At 43.9% G+C, this 25,994-nt stretch overlaps 1 protein-coding gene across 2 annotated transcripts in view; it reads right to left on the minus strand.

Annotated features, from left to right (window-relative positions):
• Myo16 (myosin XVI) overlaps nt 1-25,994 on the minus strand; it is a 427,263-nt gene that overhangs the window by 215,214 nt on the left and 186,055 nt on the right. For both annotated transcript variants that reach the window (XM_041673988.1, XM_041673987.1), the window contains exons 10-15: nt 22,532-22,682; nt 15,338-15,448; nt 11,520-11,585; nt 9,016-9,143; nt 6,649-6,754; nt 1,694-1,811 (exon numbers count right to left, since the gene is read on the minus strand). In XM_041673988.1, coding sequence (XP_041529922.1) covers nt 1,694-1,811; nt 6,649-6,754; nt 9,016-9,143; nt 11,520-11,585; nt 15,338-15,448; nt 22,532-22,682 — 680 coding nt within the window. The remainder of the gene's footprint in view (nt 1-1,693; nt 1,812-6,648; nt 6,755-9,015; nt 9,144-11,519; nt 11,586-15,337; nt 15,449-22,531; nt 22,683-25,994) is intronic.

The following is a 25,994-nucleotide window of genomic DNA, read 5'->3' on the forward strand; positions in this document are numbered from 1 at the left end:
CAAACCTTTCCTTATTTTTACACACTGGCTTCTGACACTTCCGTGGGGTGAGAGAGACACTTCAGAAGCCCCTGAGTCCTGAAGGGCGGTGGTTCCTACGCTGAAGAACCAGGAATGCTGGCTTTGTTAAATAGGAAGTCAGCTGGAGAAAATACTGAGGAGAGAGCCAGACCAAGATGCTGTTTGTTAATAAATTTATACAAAATGAAAAGTATCTATTTATGTATAGCTGGTGGTTCATAAAACTTAGCCTGATTGTTTTTTTTTAATGTTGCAATTTGTAGTTATGTTCTGGCAAAATAACTGGTGATAAATTTTTTAAAAACCACTAATAACAATCATAGGAGAAAGCATATCTCAGCCTGTACATTAATATGATAATTCTCCATGGCCAATACAATGGGAGCTTTACACATGCTGATAACGTAGGCAAATACGGCCGACTTTAAAGCATAAAAACACCACCTAATCTTCATTGACTTGACCTGGTTTGGATATAATAGTCTTAGTATAATCTCATTAGCTATTTTAGTGAATATTTTACAAGTCAGATGCTTTCATAGCAGCTCAACTTGAGTGAATGAGTTCTCTTGGTAGTTTAATGGAAACGTCCTTTTTTATAAAGTGTGTGTGTGTGTGTGTGTGTGTGTGTGTGTGTGTGTGCATGCCCTTGTGAGTTTGTGTTGTATAATACATGTGGAAGTAAGAGGACCACCTTGGGTATCAGCCCTCACCTCGTGTGAGACATGGCCTCTTCATAGTTTGTTGCTGCATACACAAACTAGCTGGCCCATGAGCTTATAGGGGACTCCTGTCCCCACCTCTCGTCTCCCTACAGGAGTGGTGGCCTTACCGACGCGCTACTGGCTTTACCTGATTTCTGAGGACTCAAACTCAGGCCCCCTGGGTCGTACAGCAGCGTCCTCACCCACCCTCTGCTGCTTCTCTCAGTGGACAATTTTCTACCTGGACATTCCTGAGGAGAGGACCCATTAAGTCTCTCCAAAAGAAAGGGGAGGAATGTGGACAATGGCCTGCACTTCTAGGGAGCAGTTAGCACATCCCTGTGCTGAAGAGGATTTGGATAGAGAGCCACAGAGCCCGGATGAGGGGTCTCTCCTTGGTCATGTGTAGACTAGGGGCTTGTGATGCTCAGGCTTAGCATTGGCATCAGGGTGGGGTGGGCGGGTGCTGCACTGACTCAGTAGGAGCCAGAGAAGCAGGTGGCCAGTGCCCTGGGACTCAATGCTGCTGACAGACTACCAGATCGATGGGACCACAGTCTTCGTCCAGGTCTGTATATCCATGTGGCAAAGCGCAGAGTCACGGTCTTTCCCGCTTTGGCTTCTGGCCTCAGGAAATGTCTCACCAGGACACTTCACTACTAGGGCCAGGACCAGGTCAGTGAAAACTTGAATTGTAACTGAGTTTCCAGAAAAATACACAGCTAACATTTAAACAGGTCTTTCTGTTCCAGTTTAGTTTGGTGATTATTTTACTGTTTGGATGGGTTTTAATTCAATCATTTAAAACGCTCACGTGTGATTTAAGCAGATACCACTGTGTGCTGTGTGAGGGAGCTGCACATGGCTATGATTTGTTGGAGTCTTTGCATCTCTGTGGGAGAATTCCCCCCACCCCGCCTTCATCTCTCTGGGCACGGGGACCCTCTGCTGGTGGAGGGCAAACTTACCTCCAGTTGCATGCTTCCTCCTCTCACAGAACTGCACTTCCCAGTATTGTATGAGGCAACTGGACACATTGTTGAGAGCGGTCTTTGCATGGCCGAAGGCTTCTAGGATGCACATGGCCTGCAGCACAAGAGAGAATTTGGTCAGACGACTCCTTAAAAATAATAAAATTGGAGAGTCACAGCAAAGATGTTGGGAGTGTTCTGTGATCTGGATGATTCTGTGCTTTCCACAGAACACATGCTTAACTTTTAAGGTTCTTCTTTTCCTCAAAGGCAAATGATGAATACACATGATCCGCCAGACTGTGGCCAGCGATGATAGGTATCATATACTTTCCTTGCCTGGATGTATATTGAGGCCAGCGTGCACACACATGCACACACACACACACACACACACACACACTGTGCAGGGGAGGGGGTGGTGTTCTATGTACATGTATGTAGATGACGCTGGCCATTCTACTCTCTCATTTTCCACCTTATCCCAACAACAGGATCTTTGCCTGGAGCTAAATTGGCAGCCAAGAAGCTTCATGGTTCTCACGTCTCTACGGCCACAGCACCGGAGTTCCAAGCACACAGATGACCATTCCTGGCTTTTAGCATAGGTACTGGAATCTGACATCCCCAGCCCCTTGGTGTTTTTGAAGAGAACAATTAGAAATGACCTAAACCTGAGATAGAACTTTCTTCAAAGCAATGCGTGTGACATTGGCCCTTGTTCCTAATCTGCAGGCACGATTGCACAGGCTTCAACACGCAGGCCTGCCAACCTCTTTTCTGGCTGGACTGTGCCCCTTGCCAATCATCCTCTCCTACAGAAATGGAACTAAATATCTAGTTGAAGTTGCTGTCCTGACCCCTCACTGCCCCAGGCTTTATCTCAAAGTTTGTAAGCCCCTGGTTCTAAAACTGTAGGATAAAGCCCCCTGCGTGCACACCAGGATCTGACATTCTCTTGAAACAAGTTTCCTCAAATATTGATCCTGCAATAAAAATCACTCCTGATCCATCAATTGACTGCAACCCTAATAAAGATGGTGACCAAACAAGTCTCCAAAACGCACGGAAATCTGGCAAGTTATTTCTCTTTGAAGACATCCTACAAATATGTGAAAACAGCTTCCAACTCAACCACCAGATGGCAAAAGGCCACCCTCTCCTGATTTGCTCAGCCCTCATCCTAGACCCTTTGATTAAGGGCATCATTTCTGAGATCATTATTATAAATTTTTAACAAATGTTTTGAGTTCATTACACTCAGGCACTTACCAATTTGTGAAGCATTCTACATGATTAATTATTATAAAGCAACACTTTGATCCCAATTACAAATCAAAAATGCTAAACATGATAATGAAATGTGTTTTAGCCATCTGGTTCTGAGGCTTGGATTTCTGAAGACATATTAAACCTTTACAAAACTCTATGATTTGTGCTTGAAAATTAATAAAACTCAAAGTAAATTATTAACAGGTGTGACAGAACCCCCTAAATAGTGATCAGTATACTCTTATTTTTCTTAATTTTTTTCATTTTACATACCAGCCCCAGTTCCCCATCCCTTCCCTTCTCCCCTCCTCCCACCTTCCCTCGCATTCCACCCCACATCCACTCCTCAGAGGGGATAAGACCTCCCTCGGGGAGTCAACAAAGTATGGCGGACCAAGTTGAGACAGGACCAAACCCCTCACCCCTAAACCAAGGCTGAACAAGGTATCCAACCATAGGAATGGGCCCCTAAAAGCCAGTTCATGCACCCCGAATAAGTTCTGGTCCAATTGCCAGGGGTTCTCCAACAGATCAAGCCACATAACTGTCACCCACATTCAGAGGGCCTAATTCAGGCCTCTAGGTTCCCCAGCTGTCAGTCCACAGTCTGTGAGCTCCCACTAGCTCAGGTCAGCTGTCTCTGTGGGTTTCCCATCATGATCTTGACCTCCTCCCTACCCCTTGCTCATATGATCCCTTCTCCCTCTCTTCAGCTGAACTCCAGGAGCTCAGCCCAGTGCTTAGCTGTGGGTCACTGCATTTGCTCCCAACAGTTATGGTTGTAGGTTCTATGATGACAGTTAGGGTAGTCACTAATCAATTCAGGCACCGTCTCCACTATTGCTAGGACAAAGTGGATCAAAGACCTCAATATAAACCCAGTTTCACTGAAGCTGATAGAAGAGAAAGTGGGAAGCAGCCTTGAACGTATTGGCACAGGAGACCACTTCCTGAATATGACACCAGGGGCATTGACACTGAGAGAAACAATTAATAAATGGCACCTTCTGAAGCGGAAAAGCTTCAGGGTGAAGGACACAGTCAATAAGACAACACGATGGCCTACTCTTTTTCTTTAAAATTTACATTGAATAGATAGCTATGCATATGTTAAAATTAATTCTGTCATTTCTTCTTGTTGCACAAATGTACTATAAAATAATTATTTAAAAAGCATGAAAGGATGAGTTTAAAAATATTTTAGCTTTGGTGCACTTCTGTGCTGTATTTGACAATCAAGTGATGGTTCTATCATTCTACAAGAAAGGGTATTGTAAATAGTGGAGAATGTGCTCCCAGGCAGGAAGTGTGGGGCAAAGACTACATGTTTCCCCATGTAGCTGCCTCCCCATCTAGGGTTTGTAAATGACACGCTCCAAGTTCCTTCAACCCCATCCTCATTACCCTTTAACACAGGGGTTACTTCTCTGTGCGTGGCAGTGCTGTGTGCGTAAGGCACTCAGCTTTGTACCCACCGCAGAGCACTCACACGGCTAATCATGATTTTCATTCCCTTAGTAACTGAAGGCTACCCACATTCCAACGCCAGGTGCATGTATGAATACATACATGTGCATGCATGTGATGGTTTTCATCCTTCATCATCAGAGTCCCCACTTTACCATCCATGACATAGAAACACCAGCTGCAAGGCCCACAGACTCCAAATGTCCTGACTGGGATTTGAACCTGTGTACCCGGCTGCAGGGACACATATTTAACCCCAGTTTCATACTGTTAACCTCATCAATAAAGACACGTGAGGTGTGACACTAACATAAGGCTGAAGCCAGTTAAGATCGGAGAATTATAAATTCTTAACAGACTTGTTCAATGCACACAGGGCTGCATAAGTCCAGATGACAATGCCAAGCGCGACTGTATTAGCTAGTCAACCAACAGGTGGCGCTAAATAGCTGTATGAAGAGAAAGGCTGAGAAAAATAGACTATTATCCCACTGTCTCCCTTGACTTTGAAACAAAATTATGAGGTTAGCACATAGCCATAAAATTTTAAACAAAAATATACAGGAAAGAAGTACCTATGTGCACCCTTGATTTTTACTGATTAAAATTGTATTGGCCTGATTGTTTTCCATTTATAAAGTGGTATCAATTTCGGTAGCTATGAAAGTAGCTTACTGTATTGTATGTGCTAGAAATAAGGGTCTGTGGACTCCTTAATGAACAGCCTCACATCCATCAATCATACTGAGCCTGTCATTCCCCTCTGAAAGGGACTTTTCAGTAAAGGCTTATTTAAATGATTGCGACAGAACTGAATGAACCTAAAACTCATTTAAGATGGAATGGGCAAGAAGTTCCAGGCAATTCTCTCAAAAACATGGCTTTTCTGTTCCAATAAATCCAAGGACATGGAAAGGCACTGCTTCTGATCTTCGAGATGCAGATACAGGGGTTAGCGGCTCCCAGACTGAAGGGAAGAAAGCACCATCTCTGGGGATGCACTAGACCCAGGCACAGCACTCTGCGTGTCTGCCTGAGATAGGTTCCCCACTGAAGGCTCAGAGCAGCTCTCCGGTCCTGGTCCTTCCCCAGTCACCTGAGAGCATCCTCTCACCTTCTCAGGCTCTCACATTCAACCTCACTGCTAAGTAGCTCTGTGGACCCAGGGTGCTCTAGGCTAACCAAATCTTTCTCCCACATGGGGCCCCTCTCTCATTACACAACTTTCCGTTCAGTTCACAAACTCATTCGACACTTGGATAAATCCATTTATTCCCCAAGGTGCTTTGCCGCTTGTGCACAGAACCTCGTGAACTTAATGATATTCATGTGGATGATATTTAGAGTGGGGAATCCCACAATTAATACAGAATTAAAACATGTCATGAAGAATGATGAGAACACACGGATGAATGAGAAGGCATGCCACTTGAAAACTGCATGGAACTGATGGTTCTGACTTCCCCAGTAGCCGCAGATTGGATGGAGGGACACCTAACTTACAGGAACCAGAAAGCAGTCACTTACACTAAACAGCAAAATCAATTTACATAAAGTGATCAGAATGCACTTTAGAAATTACAGTGCCTGTTCTCGCACCAACAATCCTTTTAACAGATGATTATTTCAGCCTGTAATTTAGAGGGGGAGACTATTGTCCTCTGTCATTTCAATTAAGTTAGTGGATTCTGCTATTTCCATTAGTTAACCTGCATTTATCTTATAACCACGTTGATTTATTCATGTTCTCACTCGGGAGCATCAGCGGTGGCTTATTAGCATATTTAACTAAAGACTAGGTTTCCCAAACTCATTCCACCTGCTCCACTGGAATTGTGGAGTGGACTGACATGTACTGAAGAGGGTCCAAGCTTAATACACAGCTATAGATTCGAACCATTCATGTTTACTGTGGCCACTTCTTTTAATAATGTCGGAGCTTTACTGCAGCATTCTCCCAGCAGTGCGTCTCAGCAATCCCCTGCAGAAGCATGAGCCTGGGACTTTCTATGCAAACACACAAAGATCTTTTCTTTTTATCTATAATTGTAGACATGTATTTATGTATATATAATGTATAATTATGTAGATATAATTTATGTATAATTGTAATTGTTTTTTTGACCGTAACGATGTGTCCTTGTATTTGCACGTGACATTGGTCTTGACACAATCTACTCACTCACGTATTCACCAACCCAGAGGGCACTTACATGCTTGAATCTGGAGTCAAACATGGTGCGGGTGGAGCTGGTCCTGCCCGTCAGGTGCCTCATGATCTGCTTGCTGGCCTGGGTCTTCCCTGACCCTCTTTCTCCACTAAGGGAAAACAAGGGAAAGACAAGGTCACTGGCTAAGAAGATGGAGAAGAAGAAAGAGCCAGAGGTAATTCTCAGACCCAGAGACGGTAGGAGGGTAGCATACACTTTCAGGGAGTCGATGGGATAGCTTTACTCTTCAGTCTGGTAAGTTCCACCCAAGTCAGGATGTGCACTGTCTTGCTCACAATGGTGTTTGGATGTCATATTCCCAGAGGACCACCTGACACCTGTCTTCCAGTGGCTGGAAGGCAAACCACTTTCTAATTGATTAATTAAAGGAAAATTTCTAGAAAAAAATGCTGAAATTTTAATAATTGGACTTTCAACTTGACAAATGCCCCCTTTTCTCAACCCCACTGCCTGGAATCATGTGCGTTATTGGGACACAAGCAAGTCACCAACTTTAAGACGTGATATTAAAATAAAATTTAAAAAGTAATGTTTTATTTGGTGCTAATTTATAGAGCATCTGTTTTAGAGATATCCAACACTTTCCCCTTTAATTGAAAATAGTTTTTTTCTCACATAATATATCCTGATTACAGTTTCCCCTCCCTCTACTCCTCCTAGGTCCTCCCCACCTCTTTTCCCAATCCATAGGGATCCACTCCCTTTCTGTCTCTCATTAGAAAGAGAAAAAGGTTTCTAAGGGGTAGAAAAAAAAACTCTAACACATTGGAATTGAACAAAACAAACAAACAGAAGGAAAAGAGCCCAAGAGAAGACATAAGAAGCAGAGACCCACTCATCCATATGCTCAGGAATCCCATAATAATACTAAACTGGAAGCCATACATACATGTAGAGGACCTGACCTGGTGCAGACCCATGTAGGTCCTGTGCCTACTGCTTCGGTCTCTGTGAAGCCATTGAACTTTGATTATGTTGATTTAGAGGGTCTTATTTTCTTGATGTCCTCCTTCCCCATTCCCATCCCCTATCCCCTGGCTCTCACACTCCTTCTGCTTCCTTTCTGCAGGGTTCCCCGAGCCCTGGAGGGATATTCAACTTTTGATGACTAAAATCTGGGTTACCATCTGTCTATGCCACTTTTGTGGCATAAGAGAAATACAGTCAACACTCAACTTTGGCTGAGCCAACTTGAACGCGGGGTAGAAAAGGCTGAAGCCTTCTCCCTTGTCACCCTGCCCCACATGGGGACCTTGTCACAGTGCACATCTTTAAAGGAAGGGCAGAGTGACTATGTCACCCCTGTGTCTTGTCAGCCAAGATCCAGTCTTATCTACATAGACGTGGGAAGCTGCTGTTTAACGTAAATGAAGAAGTGAGGGTTTTTTTTTCTCTCATAATATTAGGCATTTTTAGCCTTAAAATATGTCCTAAGGAAACATGAGTGAGGGTATGTTAGTGAGGAGTTTGAGGGAGGGGGTTACCATAAGCAAATGAATGTAGAATTTGGGGTGAACCAAATTTAGACAGGTCTATCCAAGGGACTCCTACAGGGAACTGAGAGCTCCCTCTCAGCAAAGCCCCCAGAGCCCTCTCTCCACCCCTCCATCCTGTTTATGGAAGCAAGTTGAATTTATTAAGAATGTGTTTTAAGAATACATTTGAGCATGGGTACTGTGAGAGAAACAGAAGCATGGACAATAGCAACAGTGCTGCATACACTGAAAGGCCCCTCCAGAGACAGCAGTCCAATAGCAACAGTGCTGCCCGCACTGAAAGGCCCCTCCAGAGACAGCAGTCCAAGTCTGATCTTAATCCTTAACCATTTCTTGAATCTTCTAAGAGTGATCACATGTCAGTCCTCCTTGTGGCTCTTCCCCTCACATCTCATTTGAACAGTTTTATTCCATGCTAAACTGTCTTTCTGTGGTTTGAAAAACTGCTTTACTTTTCCAAGAAAGCCACCTCCTGAGGCATACAGGGTGGAATGGGAGCAGGGGTGAATACTAGAAGCTGGCTGGGAAAACCCTGTCTTATGAATAAATAAGGCTATAATTTGAAGCGTAGGACCTTATGTAAACCAGTGTCTTAGGTCCAGTAACGTGGCAAGCTTTTCTTTCTCCATGTTTGTTTCTTTGACTTGAAAGCAGATTGGCTGTGTTGCTATTTTAAATCTTGGAGATGAAGTATGTTTCAGGTTACTGGTTCCTATGGGCTCTGCTATACCTCGGGTGACTTCTAGAAGAAATCTGTCTGTCCCTTCTAACAAGACGGACTGCAGACACAGTGAGTGGGGAAATGGAACATGCCCCGGTCCTGGGATCTGCCCGTGGCAACGGGCTGGCTCACCTGAGGATGATGTTCTGTGGCCTTCGCTCCTGGAACAGCCTGTGGAAGGCCCGCTCTGCGCAGGAGAAGAGGTGAGGTGGGAGTGAGGGGCTGCGCTGGCCCGTGGGGCTCAGGTACAGCTGGGACACCTGTGGACAGCAGACCAAAGATGGAAGACCCAGCTACTTCTGCCCTGCACACCACTCAGCTGGAGAAATCTTGAAACTGAAACATGTTTCTGGGTCTACAGATCCTGGGGAATCCAGAGAACACCTGTACAATCGTCCAATGGTGACAACTTGGAGGTTTAGATTTTAACTTTGTTTCTTGGTCCATGAGTCTTAAACTATTCTGATGACTCAAAGAAAATCACCTCACAAAACTTCAGTCTAGTAGCTATCCATTAAACAAACCTAAACTGTGACATTTCACATTATATACAATTCCCCCGATATTGGGTGCCAACACTTTAAAATCATTAGGATTGTAAGCATAGGAATTAATTTAACAATTCTCAGAGATACAGCAACATAATTGACTGTGACCTATGGCTGCCACTGGGAGTCACTGCTAGTATTTTCGGTGCTCTGGGGACTTTTGTTTTCTTCTAAGTGACAGGAACTAAGTGTAAGCTCACTAATAGGAACAGTACAGAGTCATGAAGACATGTCAGGCACCTCGCAGGACAGCACAAAAGACCACAGCTTTTGTACTTAAGACATTGTTATAATACTATTCATACCTGGCTCTTGGATCTGCATGGTGGCTTCAAAGGGGGCATTGCTATTAAGAAATGAGTTGATCACCAATGTGCATTTACCAGGCATATGGAGTATAGTGTGTATAAATCACTACAACAGACATTGGAGAAGCATGACTCAACAGCAAAGGGTGGAAATAGTGCCAAGCCTTTCCCTGGCACTCATCAATAGCCATCCACAAAATAAACACCAGTCAATAGCCATCCATGAGCTAAACACCAGTCAATAGCCAACCATAAACTAAATACAGGTCAACAGCCATCCGTGAACTAAATACCAGTCAATGGCCAACCATGAGCTAAACACCAGTCAATGGCCAACCATGAACTAAATACCAATCAATAGCCATCCATGAACCAATCAATAGTCAGCCATAAACTAAACTCCAGTCAAGAGCCAACCATGAGCCACACATCAGTCAATGGCCATCCGCGAACTAAACACCAATCAATAGCCATCTATGAAGTAAACGCCAGTCAATAATCATCTATGAATGAACTCCGTGCACTGGGAGTTTCCCAAAGTGACTGGGCAGTGTCACCATGAGATCATTCAACACAGATAAATTGCTGTGCAAAGTGATTCTAGCAAACCTGAAATCACAGTGTGATTTACAGTCATGATGGGCAAAACTATGTGAGTAGCTCCCTGGATTTTATGCATCTCCACACCTGCTTCAACTGTAAAACAGGACCCGCAAGCAGCAGGTGCCTGGCAAGTATGAGCCAACCTTGGAAGGAGCTCAGAACGGTTATGGCTCTGCCCTCTGTGTGTCAGGCTTCCGTGGACCTGCAGGTGCTCATGGGTGAGTCTGAGGCAGGGCTGGACAGGATGAGAGTTCTATGGAGTGGCACACCTTGGTCCTTAGTGAGGAGGGAGAAGGCGGTGGAGAGCAGAGGCCCTGCTTTCAAGAGCCATGTCTGTAAGAATTGTGCAATTCCTTTGGTACCAGGAAGAATGCTTTTTCTCTCCCTTCTTCTGTTTCTTTCCCTCCCTCTCTACCTCAATCCCTCCTTCCCTCTCTACCTCCCTCCCTCCCTTTCTACTCCCTCCCTCCTTCCCTTTCTACCTCCCTCCCTCTCTTTTTCTTTCCCGCCTTCCATCATCCCTTCCATTACTCTCCTCCACCTCGCTATGGATATCAGGAATGTACATTTATTCCACAGCTCCTATTTGCCAGGCACCTGATGCTTGTGGGTCTTTTTTTACAGTTGAAGCAGGTGTGTAGATGCATAAAATCCAGGGAGCTACTCACATAGTTTTGCCCATCATGACTGTAAATCACACTGTGATTTCAGGTTAGCTAGGATGACTCTGCACAGCAATTCATCTCTGTGTTGAGGGGTTTCATGGTGACACTGCCCAGTGACTTTGGGAAACTCTCTGAGCTCATCTCACTTCCCATCTCCACTCCTCTAACTTGAGAGAACCTCAGCAGGAAACCAGGTGTTGAGATGGGGGGTCTAAACCAAATGATAGCAAATTAGCCAAGGATGCTGGGAAAGATACCGTATTGTTTATTCTGTCTGGTAAACATCATTAGAACAGTTACTATTTAAATGTAAAAGACACCTTGGTAATGTAACCTTGATTTCCCAAGTTGCCTCAGAATACATTAATGAAACCATCATGCTAATTCAAGGGAGAACAAGCCTAAGAAATTTTGTTTTGATTTGCTATTCCTTTAGTTTTTATGTCACCGAATACAAATGTGTATGCCCCATGAATGCCACTCTAAAATGGTATTTGGGGTGTTATACTCACCATAGTGGAATAAATTGGGAGTTCTTTGAATGGGTTAACAAGCAAGAAGATGTCCCCGATAAAAGTCTGTCAAAAAGATGCGAACAGTTCATGAATCACATGGAGAGAATCATTTAAAATTATATAACTTGGAAACCATTGTGGGAAACATGGTGAATCAATAAAAGTCATATTCTAATATTTTATTTGACCCAAACATTCTTCACTAAATATAAGATTCATATACAAATTAAATGAAGCATTTAGGTTTGTTCCATGAAACACAAGTAGTGAATGGTTAGATTCTAAGAATTTATTGCAAAGGGACTTTGTGAAAATCAGTCTGGATAAACAGTATAGAAGTAAAATAAACAAGCTCACAGAAAGAGGAAAATGGGGTAGTTAATTTTATGCTACTATAGAGTAAAAAAAAGACAAAGTGTTCGTAAAGTTCAAAAATCAAACATTTTATTAACAAAGTTGAAGTAATGAGATATAAAGGCTTAGGAATAAATGGACTAGATATTATAAATGCAGATTTAAGTACATATATGTCTGCAATGACAACAAACATAAATGGTCCAAATACTGCAGCTAAAAGACAAAGCTGCCGAACTGGGTGAAAATGGTGGACATTGCTACTTCAGAGAAAAATGTCACTGAAAGGAAGACCAGGACAATTTGGCAGGCTGTACAGCCAGCTTTTCTCTTGCTGTTGTTAAATGTATCTCTTTCTTTATTCTTTTAAACAGAAACAGAAAAGCTGGCTATACAGCACCACCCCACAGAGATGTAGCTTGGGCAGCAACACTGGGGACTGAAAGGTAGGTATTTCATAATGAGAAACTGACACAGCACTCAGGAAGAGACAGCAGTTCTGTGCATCCATAATAAAATCTACCGCCAAGTGTCTGAAACAAGGAGCGTGAAGAGGGAACTGGGGTTCACCAGGACAAGCAGAGATTTCCCAGTTTTGTTTATTGGAATAAGCAGAAGAGAAATTGACATAATTTCTGCTCTGACCACTGATTCACTCAGAAAGCATTGCTAGAGATAGAGGCTTACCCTCTAAGTTAAACACAGAACGGCTGTTTAAACCTAGAGGATGTGAGTGATATGGTGTGAAGGTGGGAAGCTTCGGACGCAGTGTCTGAACACTGGGAACCAGCTAAGGCAGCTTAGGTGTTAGCACTCGAGAATAAATGGGAACTGCTTGCAGTGTTGGCGAGATTAAGATTTTTAACTTCAGCAAGTGTTTCTCGATGCAGATTTACCATCTGTTATTCAGGATCAAGACTGGGCACCCCAAATCCACACTCCGCTGAGAGAGAGTTTCGTATTGGGATAATTCTTACAGGAACTTGAGATCCTCCTTGAATATGTATGTTGAAATAGGCAAAATGGGATCAACAGATATATGATCTGACATTATATAAACCATCAGAACTGAAGAGGGCACTCTGAGAAAGTGGACCATGGCCACTGCTCTGCAGCAAAGGGTTTTCTCAGCTGTGGACACGTGCGCCCCTCAGGGCTCTGTCCTAAGGGGTCACTTTCTCATTGCTCTGGATATTCTCTTCCAGCACCGAGCAGGCATCCTAAAGCACAACCCCAGGTACCATGTGTGAGCCTTTAGTTGGTGAGGCTAGGACAGGGTGCTCTGTGCCATTTGACCTCCCACTGAAGTGCTCCTTGGGGAGGTCCCGCCACCTGACCTGGGGCCCCCTGAGCAGAAATTGCATAGGCAGAAGGTGGGGAGATGGGTCATGAGAGACCCTATGGCTGTCAGGATTTCCTTGCTCTGGTTTGTCTAGCACTGTCTTTTCTGGGAGAGCCAGAAGTACCAGGGGTTTCTGCATTGACTTTGCAGGCTGTTTCCTTGTGAGCCTCCAGCCCCATTAGTTTCTATTCAGAGACTACCACTGGCTGGCTTCTCTGCAGTCCATGAAGGACCGGATGTGTGTTCTGGTCTCTCTGGTACGGTGGACAATCATTATTCCAGACAAGTGTTGTTCTTGTTCTGTGCATTTTCTGGCAAGCTCATGCCTCATCACCAGCAAGCCATTCTGTTTGAAGGTTCGAGAACTTCCCACTGTGGCAGACTTGTGGAAATTCCCCAACCTAACCTCTGACTGAACGTTACACACTCAGGATCCAAGCAAGACCCCGCTGGTGTGGACCATAGTGTGGATGGTCCATACTTAAGACACAAAGCAACTACACAAGTAGGAAGGAATTAAGGAACAAAACCAACCCGGTCTTTGCACAGATTTGGTGGTATAAAGCCCTCCAGAGGCGGAGGCAGGAGGATTATACTGTCAAGTCCATCCTAAGCTGTTGAGTTCCAGTCAGTCTGGACAATTATCAAGATCTTTCTCAAGCTAAAGAGTGAGGAAATGGCCAGGGATGTAGATCAATGGTACAGAACTTGCCTAGAATGCATAAGGCCCTATATTTATAGTCCTTGGTACTACAAAAATGAAACAAGTTTAAAAAAAAAATGAAAATAAGAAATACTTCCCAAAAGCTCCAGGGAGTAACAGAGCCTGACACAATCACAATCAGGTGGTAACCACTTATGCTAATAGCAGTTCCAACTACTGTGATGCACAGGCTTGATTTCAAGTATATTTTGTGTGGCAGGCAGTGTACTGAAGCCTTGCCAGGCTGTGTTGCAGCTTCACGGGTTAATCAGGACCTGTCTGAAAATTCATTGCTTGTATGGAAATCTCAGTCTTCGCATTTACATGAAAATGACTTAATCAGATTCTCAGTAGATTAGGACTAAATGGGTGTTATCAGGGAATGTGACAGATTCCTGCATAATCAGAGATCTCCCCAGGCATTCTGACTGAATTGTCCTGGGCTCAGTGCTGCGAAGAGAACAAAATCAACCAGCAAGAGGGAGTGGGGAGGAGGGAGGGAGAAGGACGTGGATTGTGAGACCAGTATTAGAAAAAGTAACATACAGAAAAAAGTAAGAACCACTTTTAATTCCTTCTCCATTTAAATAGTATTTTTTGTATTCCTTACCAGGATACAAAAATCTTGCACACAAGTTTACTGCACAGAGAGATACTTCCTGAGGACTGGGAGCTGTCAATCAGTTGACCACTGGGCAGCTAGAGGCTGCACTAACCACTGACCATGCTAGAGCCTCTCCTTTTCCTTTCCCTGAGTGGAAAAACGAAAGTCTCTCAGAGGCAGGCTGAGATCAGACAGGCAGCTCAGCTACAGATCTTGCTGGCCCTGGAGAGATCTCCTGCTCTGTCAGGACAACAAAAGAGTGAGCAGTGAAGGAACAAATGAAACAGGAGGAGAACACAACCACTCCTCAAGTCTAGAGAAGATTTTTACTGTAGGTGTAGGGAAGACAGCGGGGAGAGGGAAGAGTCCAGGCTGAACATGACCAGCAGACTAAATCCAGACCATGAAAGGAGAGAGGGGCAGAAGTGCAACATGGGAGCCCAGGAGAAGCAGGTAGGACCAGGAAGCCAAGAGAACTGTAAAGCCAAAATGACTGAGACTTACAGGGATCCGGCTGTGGGGAGGGAAGGGGAGTCCAGTTCCTGGGAGGGAGAGGTTGAGGGTAGGGTGCAGGATGAAAAATGCCCAGAGTACTGAAGGATGCTGGGAGCGCTGGCCAGCATCTGATCTAACAGGCTAATAGGTGCCTCTGTTAGCCCTTTGAACACACAGCCTTCCTGCAGAGTACCAGCTTACATTTAACTCTGAAATTTGGAACTGTGCTGAACGTGACAGAGAATCATCACCAGAGTCAGAGGGGCTCCCGACGTCAGTGGGACACAGCGGTGCATCACAGTTCTGTGGGTACTTACATGGATCTGGTCATTCCCAAAGCGCTTCTGGATTTCATACAGCAGGCTGCTGTCATTAAGCTCACTGAGTGTGGCCAGGTCATCGCTGGGAGCTGGAGGCATGAGCTGGACCTGTGGGATGGAGCAATGGCCGAGCTGGTCAGCTTTAGTCACTTTCTGATTAGTTCTTCACGGGTGCCTGTTCTAATTTCTGAAACCCCTCAAACTCCTGAGACCGCATGAGTACAACCGCATTGTTCAAAGGTAGGAGGGTGAAGAACCAGTCTGCCTCCATCTTAGGCTCTAATGTCATTTTATAGAAAAGACAAACTAGGTTCATTCCTGTTTATGATTAAACCTGTTTCTCAAGGATTGGGCTATGCCCCACCTACATTAACTACGAATGGTTCTGTACTCTCTGTTCCAGGAATGGCAATCGTGTCTTTGTTTTAAAAGTTGTTTATAGCCATTATGCAACACTACCTTTGTTTCAATAAGCTATAAGACCACCTATGACGACCTAGTTATGACTATAACTGCCTTGCTATGGCCCCCTTGCAGCCATGTCTGTGTTTCAGGAGGGACTAACTTGTCATGCTTAAGTTCTGCTTCCGTAACCCTGCCTACTTTGCCCGCCAAATTCCCCATTTGGAAACCCCCTACCCCTGAGCTATAACAGCCTCATCTTTCTCACATCCAGGGCTGATCTCTCATGTACAGCCTGTGTACATGAATTAAAAAGCTTGCTTTAATTAGCTGCTTGCCTGATGTAATTTGGCCATGATGATTTGGGTCAGTGGTCTTTCTCTTCCCATCCTGGGATTAACAATGGTTCAAGGAAGACAAAATTATTCAGATAAGAATTTGTACTACACATCTATAAGTGACATACGTGTGTGCATGCACGCATACGCGTACACACACACACACACACACACACACACACACTGCATGCATGGCATCTTGTACTCCCGAAACTTTAAGTCAGATCTGTTTGTTCCAAATCCTTGAAGAGCTTAGCTGATGAATTCAAGTATTTGTAGCTTCCAAAGCTAATCCCATGAGACTGTTTGGGGCATAGAAAGGCAAGGGGCTCAGCTTCTGCCTTCTTACAGGGCAGGGTCAGGTCTTCAGGGTAGACACCAGATTTGGGGCTTATGATTTTTATTCTGTTTTGCATTAACTTTAAGATTAAGGTATCTGTGAGATTAGGTAACTGTCAGGAAGAAAAATGGCACCTTCTACCTTTCAAACCGAGCAACATTTCAATGATTATCTCAAACAAGTTATTTCAAAATAAATATTTCAAATAAATCTAGATGGATGTGGTCTTTTAATTAGGTGAAAATCAGCGATCTCCAAGTGAGACATACGTACGCTTAGTCTAATAGGCACAAAACATGCTCTTACAGTAGACACGATGCATGGGACAGAGCAGCTTTGACTTTCTCATGTCAAGCATGGGCAGTGACAGAAGGAAAATCTGTGAGTGGCCCTGGGAGCTGGGAACAAACACAGGAAACCTTAGACAAAAGCAAACGTGTTTGTGCTTTCTGTGCCTTTTCTGCAGCCCTGGGTCTCCTTGAATTTCATATCTGTATTATTTACTATGTGTTCCTTTGTTGAATAATTTAAATATAATTATCACTGCTTATCAGGTGCGTATCTACAGAGTGAAAATCATTACTCATCTTAAGCCACTAAATTTAGAACCATTTTCCCAAAGCTAGAGAATACATAACAAGATTAAATCTTTCTCTCATGTCTCTCGGGCCGCATCCTGCGCAAGCACACAGACAGCAGGAGGAGAGACTGTCCTGGGCATCTCAAAGCGCAGGAGGGCCGAGTGTTACATAACCCCCTAAGAAGACACCATGACTAAGGGTGCTTGGACATTGGACACCAATCCATTTCCCTACACGAAAACATAATATTTTAAGAGAAGCATATTTACTCATTCAGAACCAATCTGTACCATATGCCTGGCCTCTAAATTTCTGACCACCAGCCACCTGTCCCTAAGACTCACACACTCAACTTGGGCAGAGAACTTGGCCTAGTGTTAGCTCTGAGGCTGAGGTGTAGCATTGGTGTGATAAGTTACACACCTCAAGGGGGCTCATGTCAACGGCCACTCTGACAAACTTTCTTGAGGGATACCCTGGAAGGAGGAGGCTGGTGGGCAAGTGTTGACATTACCAGCTGGTCTGTTGCTAAATAAAATCTTAGTACAAATGGCTGCAGAGAGCTGGAGGTTTGCTAGGACTTATTTGGGAAAAGGAGAGCAGGAACAGGGAACACTGTGGTGAGACCTTCTAGGGTAGGACAGAGACAGGCTCAATTCAAATACTTGGCAGGGTTGACGATTAGGGAACAGGGAGGGGTCATCAGATGGAAAGACTAATGGGGAACATGAGGGAGCAGAAGGACCCAGAGAAGTGGATATAACCTATTCTCGTCAAAGGCAAGCCAGAGTGCTGAGACCCCGCTTGGGAGGGGGTGAAGGCAGAGGGTTCTCGTAAGATATCCAGCAGGATTTCAGGCTGAGAACAGGAAGAGGTGATTTCTCTAAAGCCACACAGTTGGCAGTGAGTTATTTTCCTTGTCATTCTAAACAAATACTCGACAGAAAGTGATTTAGAAGAATTTGGGCTCAGAGGGCAGGGAAAGGCAATCACTGCTGGCAGGAAGATTGTGCAAGTGAGAGCAGCTTGGTTTGTAGTGTCATCCAGGAGAGAGAAGGGGGAGCCAGAGCTTAGCTGTAGCCCTTCTAGGTGCAACAACTCTTATTCAGCTGAAGCCACTCCTGTTCAAGGTGGAGCTTCTCTCCCCAGCTAAACCTCTCCAAACACCCTCACAGACACACCCTGAGGTGTGTCTCCTAGGTGATTTCCAATCCCATTCAGCTTATAACAAAGATTGACTATCAGAGTTGGTAGCTTAGGAGTTGGGCTGGTTAGTGCTGTACAACAAACAGCGAGGGAAGGGAGGCAGCCCAGCTCGGGATGGTGACTACCGGCTCCAGGAAGAGATGTGGTAGTAGTTCACAATGTTTCTAGCTTATCTACTCTCTGACAGGCTTTGTGTTCACAGTTAGATACAGAGAGAGAGAGAGAGAGAGAGAGAGAGAGAGAGAGAGAGGTTATACTATCTTTCATCTCAGTGTGTTCTCGAGTTCACTGGAGGGAGAAGCAAAGACATAAATAAAAAATCACAGGAGCAGAAAGCACACACAGAAGAAAGCAGATCTCTGAGAAGTTTGCTCCGCAGTCATTTAGACTGGCCTCCTTTAGGGCTGTGCTCAGGTGAAACTGGGATCATTTGGAAGGACGAGTGTTGAGGATGGAAGGGAGAACCAGGATTTCGTGTGGGAAGCCCTTGAGGATGCTAGCGTCTGTAAGAGGCAGCAAGGGCAGGTGGTGTGCTGGAGGAGCGGTGGATCTCGGGAGACCCCAGGAATGGCTAATTAGTGCCAAGGCGCCTGCAAAGCTGCCCAGGGTCCTAAGTGGCTGGATGACAAGATTGACTTCACTTTGTTAAAGTGTCCTGTTGGCAGCTGGTGAAGGTAAAAGGTGGAAGTGCCAAGCCCACTTAGTAATTACCAAAGGTCACAGGAGGGTCACAAAGGGAGTCCAGGGAGGGGGCAAGGCTGGCATATGGTGCTGGTTAGTCTTACATCAACTTGACATCAGCTAGAAGTCATCAGAGAGGAGGGAACCTCAAAAGGGAAAATGCCTCCACAGCATCAGGCTGTAGGCAAGCCTGTGTGCCATTTTTTTAATTAGTGATTGATGGGGGAGGGCTCAGGCCATTGTGAGTGGTGCCATCTCTGGGTTGGTTCCTGGGTTCTAAAGGAAAGCAGGCTGAGCAAGTCATGAGGAGAGAGCCAGGAAGCAGCACCCCTCCAAGGCCTCTGCATCAGCTCCTGCCTTCAGGCTCCAGCTTTGATTGAGTTCCTGTCCTGACTTCCTTCAGTGGTGAATAGTGATGTAGAAGTATAAGCCGAATAAACCCTTTCCTCCTCAGGTTACTTTTGGGCATGATGTTTCACTGCAGCAATAGAAACCCTCACAAGGACACAGAGGAGGAGAAGAAGAAGGAGGAGGAGGAGGAGGAAGAGGAGGAGGAGGAGGACTGGCATGCCGAATTAAATTAGAAAAACTGAAGGTTTTCTGGTAGCAGTGAAGGTTTTTTTGTCTTTATATTATTATTATTTGCATTCTAAACTCATAGACTGTGATTTTTATCCTTGGATATAAGAGGAATCCAGAAAAAGTGAAAATGGAAAAGCATACATTTCTCTAAAAAGAAAAAGTCCTTACATGGGGAAAGATGTGAAATGAAACCTTGACCGTGGATGCAGGTGTCTGTGGCGGTCAGAAGAGGTCACTGGACCCTCCTGGAGCTGGAGTTGCAGATGGCTGTGAGCCACTTGATGTGGGTGCTGCAAACAGAACCTAGGTCCTCTGCAGAAGCAGCGAGTGCTATGAACAGCTGGGCTATTTCTCCAGCCCCTATCATTTTAAATGTCTTTGCAAGCATCCCCCCAAGTATGGTATAGATACATCCAGAACTATGAATGTGGTTATGTGGATAAATGTATAGTCAAATGTGTGTGTGTGTGTGTGTGTGTGTGTGTGTAATTACAAGAATGTTAAACAATAAAAAACAAGGACAAAGTTAGATGCAAGAAAGTATACATTTTTTAATCCCCCCAAACATTCATTAAAATAAGAAAATTTAAGAGGCATACTTTCCATCAAGGCAATAAAACTTCTCTTATACCCAACGACAAGGCTAAGATGCTCATGCCAGTTCCTATTACAGGTTGAGAACGCATGACTGATACTGACAGAAAGCCCATGTGAGCTCTTCCCTGCATCCAGATAGAGTCCCCCATTTTCATCAGGGGCACATGCGCACAGGAAGTACTAGACCGACAGGAGAAGCAGTGAGCTATCTGGCCTGCTTATGGTAACACAGGGTGACTAACATGATGGCATCAGAGTCCAGGGGACAGGTGGCTCTTTGTAGTCCTCAAGATTCCAAAGTCAGCAGAAGAGGGCTCTGGTGCTCACTTCTAAGCTTTCAAAGGCCCGAATCCTTTACAGAGACTTCACACACACACACACACACACACACACACACACACACACAGATTGTTCTATGCCTTTTGTGGAAACTGCAGATGCCACTAAGTATCCACTTGCACAGTTACAATTTGGTAAAGCTACATTTTGCAAGAACCCAGAAGAAGAGATGCTAAGTGGTTTTAAGTTTCACAAATGTTCCACATTCCATGCTTGTTTCTAAACTGTTACTGTGTACTTTGTCAATTTGAAAAGTCTTCCTTCCAAGGCTCTCCTACAGCATGTGACTGCAGGACCCAGCCAGCTATGTAGCACAGCCTCTTCCATGGAGAACCATCCAGTAGCTCATTGTTCAAAACATCTGTGATCTGTCTTGCAGGAGGCACTCTAATGGGTTTAGTAAGCGCTCCAGCTCAGTTAAACCCAAATCCCCACCATGGCCTCCTAAAAGGCAAGGTGTGGAAAACCATTAGAGTATGAAGGATACATAGGAGATGGCAGCAAGGACGCAGAAACCGCCCTACGAGGTCCCACATGCTGCCGTGGGGATGTAAAAATCATCTTAGCTTTAAAGACTGCTTTATGTCTTCTAGGAACTGCATGCTAAATGGTCACTTAACTCTATTAATTTTCTAGACAGAGTAATTTTGTCTCCACAGAGACTCAAACCTCAGCATTTACATGAAAGAATAGTCCAAGTTTGTACTTCTTTAATTAAATAAGAATTTATTATTGTACTACTGCCAGGCCAAGACAGATATTTAATAGCTTGAAGACAAATTAATGGTAGCATAGAATAACTCACATATAATCACTAACTACCAGGCACGTGAGGATTCTAATGGCATCATAATGATTCTGTGAGTAAGCTTCATTAGTGGTAACTCTAACTGATCTCAGCTTCTACATACTCTGTGAGCCAGTTAAAAAATACTTCAAAATAACGGCCTCCTCCCAAACATTTTTTTTTTTGGTTCTTTGATTTAGCTAAAGCAATTTAAACTAAGGTTTAATACTGAGAAGAGGGCACCCTAGTTAGTTTTAACTCTCTACGAGACACAACATAGAATTACCAGCAAAGAGAGTTAACAAGGAATTATCTAGATCAGGCTGGTCTGTAGAAATGTCTTCGGGGGAGTGTCTTGATTATTAATTGAAGTATAAAGACCCAGCCTGTTGTGGTCAGTGACATGCCCTAGGCAGGAAATGTCCTGAACAGTTTAAGAGACAGGGAAGTTAGCTGAGAGCAAGCAGTAATGATGTCTTACTCTTTGTTTGACTGTGCTGTGACGTGGTGACTAGCCATCTAAGTTCCTGCCTTGACTTCTCTGAAAAGTATAACTGATACTTGGAACCGGGAGCTGAAATAAACTCTGGTGTCTGCTAAGTTGCCTTTGTCAGGAACCTCGTTATAGTAAGAAAACTGAGGCTAGAGTGGAGGGTGTTTGGAAACTGAACAAAGGACAGGAGTCTGAATTAAAGACACCAAGATAGGAACAAGAGTAAGCGCAGTCCTGCCATTCACAAAGCACCAAACACAGGAAAATCTCTTATTTCTGTCATGATGAAAGAAGAAAACATATTAATTTATATTTCTCAAGCTTAGAACACTCCGAAACACCAAAGCAATCCACCCTAAATTGGGCATTGAGTCTTAAGTGACTACATACACACACACGTTCACAGGCCCATGCACATGTGTGCATGCACACCACACACACACACACACACACACACACACACACACTCGTTGCAATACCATAGCTACCTTTAAAAACAAATGTCTCTTAGCACCCCTTTGACTTATTTATGTGCATTTGGATAATTGGAAAAAAGAAAAAATCTACTTAATAATTAAAGACACCTGAACATATGCAAGAATAAGATATAGGCCAATAACTGACTGCAAAACTCAAACTTCTCTAAAGCTAAACAGCAGCTTTATTTATCAGTGACCACTACAATAGCCACACTGACAGGAATTTTAAACAGAACTCTAGCCTATGTGTTCATTAATTCATCTTCCAACGGAAGACAGCAGATATCGGCTTTGAGCATGGTAGGTTTTGACCACAGAAGGTTTTGAGCATGACCTGACAGAATACCCAAGGAAGCCGGTGGTTACCTGCTCTGGCCGGCTGTGGCTGCTTGCCAGGCTGTTCTCCAGGGGCCCGTCCTGAGACTCCTGCTTGCACAGACCCCTTGTTGTATCTTTGAACATAATGTCTTTTTCCAGCAGACTGTCTTGCTTGGCAATTGGTAGCACCAGGGGACTGCTACAAGAAACAATCAATACCACAATTAGTTTTCTTCTAACATTGCTGTATCAATCAGAAGCTACGGGGGACTAGACCACAGAGGGCATGTTTACTCAGATGAAAAACATGTTCTTTAGGCTGCAGGAAACAGATAAAGGTTTCCTTTCATCTCACCTCTCATTCAGCTTCACTTTTGAAAAAAAAAATTCTACACATTTCAACTTCAAAAGAAAATGTTTACCAAAATACATTTAACTGTAATAAAAAGATCAATAGGAAATTTAAAAGCCTACGTGCACAATTGAACTAGGCACTGCATTTAAATGTGAAAAGGGATTTGTAAACAAAAGAAGAAAATTAGAATCATGGTTAAAATACAATGGGCATAGGATTTAACATATAGAACCATGGGCAATATTTTTGAGTTTTTATTGAAATATAAGTAGTAGAATAAAAAAAAAATTGTTAAGGGCAGCCATATTACAAGCAGAAAAAAAAGTATGTATCTTCCAAACAGCTCAAACAAGGCAGAGAAATAAACAAAAGCTACTTCATCATCTTTCATTCTAAGGTCCACTGAAGAGAGAAAGTCATGAATTCATAATGTTCACCACAAAATAATTTGCAATGTGACACTTTACTACAATCCCCCTTCCCGTAGCACTCAAGCAGAAATGCACATCCCTGTTATCAGGGGAATGTGTGCAAACAGTTGTGTCATGTGACGTGTAGGAGTGGTAATAATTCTAGTTAAAGCTGTTTGAAATTATTCTGTTAAACTTCAAGTTTATCTACCTCATATGGAATAAAACTGATTCATTGTAGGTATATAGTACAATGGTATGTGTGTGTGTGTGTAAAAGTCATGCCCATGTGGCAATACATAGATTAATAGAAATGGGTTAATTTATGTGTAAGAGCTAGTTAGTAATAAGCCTGAACTATAGGCCAAGTAGCTTTTAATAAATATCAAGACTCTGAGTGATTATTTAGAAGTGACTGTGCGACAGGGAGGGACAGAGAAACCTCCATTTACGAACACAGATATGAACCCAGGGTCTAGATGGGTCCTCAGGGTCTCAACTTTCAGGTTTAGACCAGGGAGTGGGGTTCCTGCATCCCAAGGCAGGTGAATTTGAACTTTCTGAGCAATTTCCACAGTTTTCTATAACCAAGCCTGAACCAAGTCTCCTTCCCCTACATTGCCCAGAACTGCCTCTTGTCTCTTCCAATGCGGCTCTCCTCACCGGTGTAAGGGCTTATCTCTCTGCAGTCCTGATTTCCATTCATCTGAGGTCAGTGGCGCTACATACTTCCCTAAAGACTCTTCCCTGGGAAATATCAAAGGCTTTGGCCTATTTTTAAAAATTGCATGTTTTATTATTTTTGTTTTGTTGTTATTTGCTATAGAGTTCTATGAATTCCTCATGCATTTCGGTTATTTATCCTTTATCATTTATGAGGTTCACAATGCCAAATCTTTTATTAGATATTTTAAAAATTACATCTATTTGTTTGTGTCCTCTCTGAAGATTCCTGTTAAAGAGCCTTTCCTTGTTCTCCTTGTGGGGTCTTGAGCGCTCTCATCACCATTTCACTCGTTAGCTTCTACTTGGTTTCTCTACAAGTGCAGCCTGAAGAACCTGTTCAGCCTTGGGCGCGCAGGTAGACACAGGGAGGCCGCTGTGTGTCCCGCTGTGTGACCCCGCTGTGTGACCCCGCTGTGTGACCCTGTGAAGGCCCAGCTGATCACAGCTGTTTCTGCTCTCTATTCTGTCCTGCTTCTCTGTTTCCACCCCAGTTTCAACCTGATTAAGCAGGTTTGTAGCACAGTTAGAAACCAGGAGTGAAACACTTCCAGCTTTATTCTTTCTCAGAAAAGACCTGGCTACTTTAGCCCTTTTGTAGTGTCTCTTTGACTCTTTGATCATTTGTGCTGGGGGGGGGGAGGACTCTTTGTTTTAAGATAATATACATTCTACATCTGAATACAAATTCTCAGATGAACATTGAGGATTTTTCTCCCTCCATACATTCTCATCAGTTTCTTGCCATACTGAGGTATATTTTTTTTTCCTCTTCGGGTTTCCTTTCTTATGACTTATCTAATAATTATCCTCCCAGCCCACGATTAACAAGGTTCACTCCTTAGGTTTTATTCTGGAATATTTAGCTCTGTGGTCCCCTGGGTGTGCCTTCCTGTTTACATGGCTCTCGAGGGATCATCGCTCAGGGTCTTCCTTTACAGCTGCCTGAGTGTTTCAGCACCCCTTTTGAGAAAAAAAAAGCCTGTCTTTCCTCAACTAATTAGCTAGATCCACTGGTTAGACGTCAGTTGGCACGGGTGTGTGAGTCTATTTCAGGCCTTTCCGGGGGTTGCACTGATACAGTACTGAGCTGACTTGATGGATGCCCTGTCTCAGGAAGCCTCACTACTAACTCACACGAGACATTCAAATTTGTTTGCCTTAAAAAGATAAATAAATAAATAAAAACCTTTGGGGGAGGGTATTCAGTGCCCTGAGCATTTTCGTGTGAAACCTAGAATCTCTGTCAATTTTCACAGAAACGCCTGTCGGGACTTTGATGATTGTGTGTGACGGACGACTGGATATGAAGAGGACTGCACACTAGCCGTGCCGATTTGTCATTCTCATGAACTCTCACCTGGTCCGTTCTGATCTTTGCTAACTTCTTTCATTAGTTTTCTAAAGCTTTTGCAACCGAAAGCCCCCACATGACTTCCTGTATCTATGTCGGCACAGCCCATGTTCTGCGCCTATTGTCATTGCATCTTTGAATTTGAAGCCATCACTGACTGTTAGTCAGTATAGAAATATAGATGACTGGCATATTAACCTTGATGGGGAAGGGAGTGTATAATCAGGAAGACTTTGGGAATAATGGCAGGGTCTCACCGGGTTGCCATCATATCTACATCCTTTCCCTGTCACACCCTGAGCATCCTCCTCCCTGGCATCACGAAGCACGAGCTTCCGGTAGAGCAGAGCCGAGCTCCTCTCTCCCCACCAGCTCAGCCCTGGCTGAAGCCTTTGCAGCCGGCTTGTCCACCCTGGCGCTGCTTTTCCGTAAGGCTAAGGTGTGGTGGCTTTCCCTACTTTCTAATTTTTCTTCAACAAGAAAGATTTACTTCGAGTGCAAAAAAGAAATATTGGTAGAAGAAATTTACCAACAAGAATGGGAAGAAAAAGAACTGAAATGCTGTATTTGCTAAGAAAAGCCCTCCCTGAGGCTAATAAGGATAATAAAAGCAGCTTTGTGCAAGGCCAGTCAGGTCATACAAATTTGCTTCTTGTTATAGTTATTCAT

Source organism: Microtus oregoni, unplaced genomic scaffold (genome assembly GCF_018167655.1).
Source record: "Microtus oregoni isolate MIOR12 unplaced genomic scaffold, Mior012 000024F_ref0000369, whole genome shotgun sequence".
NCBI classification, from domain to species: Eukaryota; Metazoa; Chordata; class Mammalia; order Rodentia; family Cricetidae; genus Microtus; species Microtus oregoni.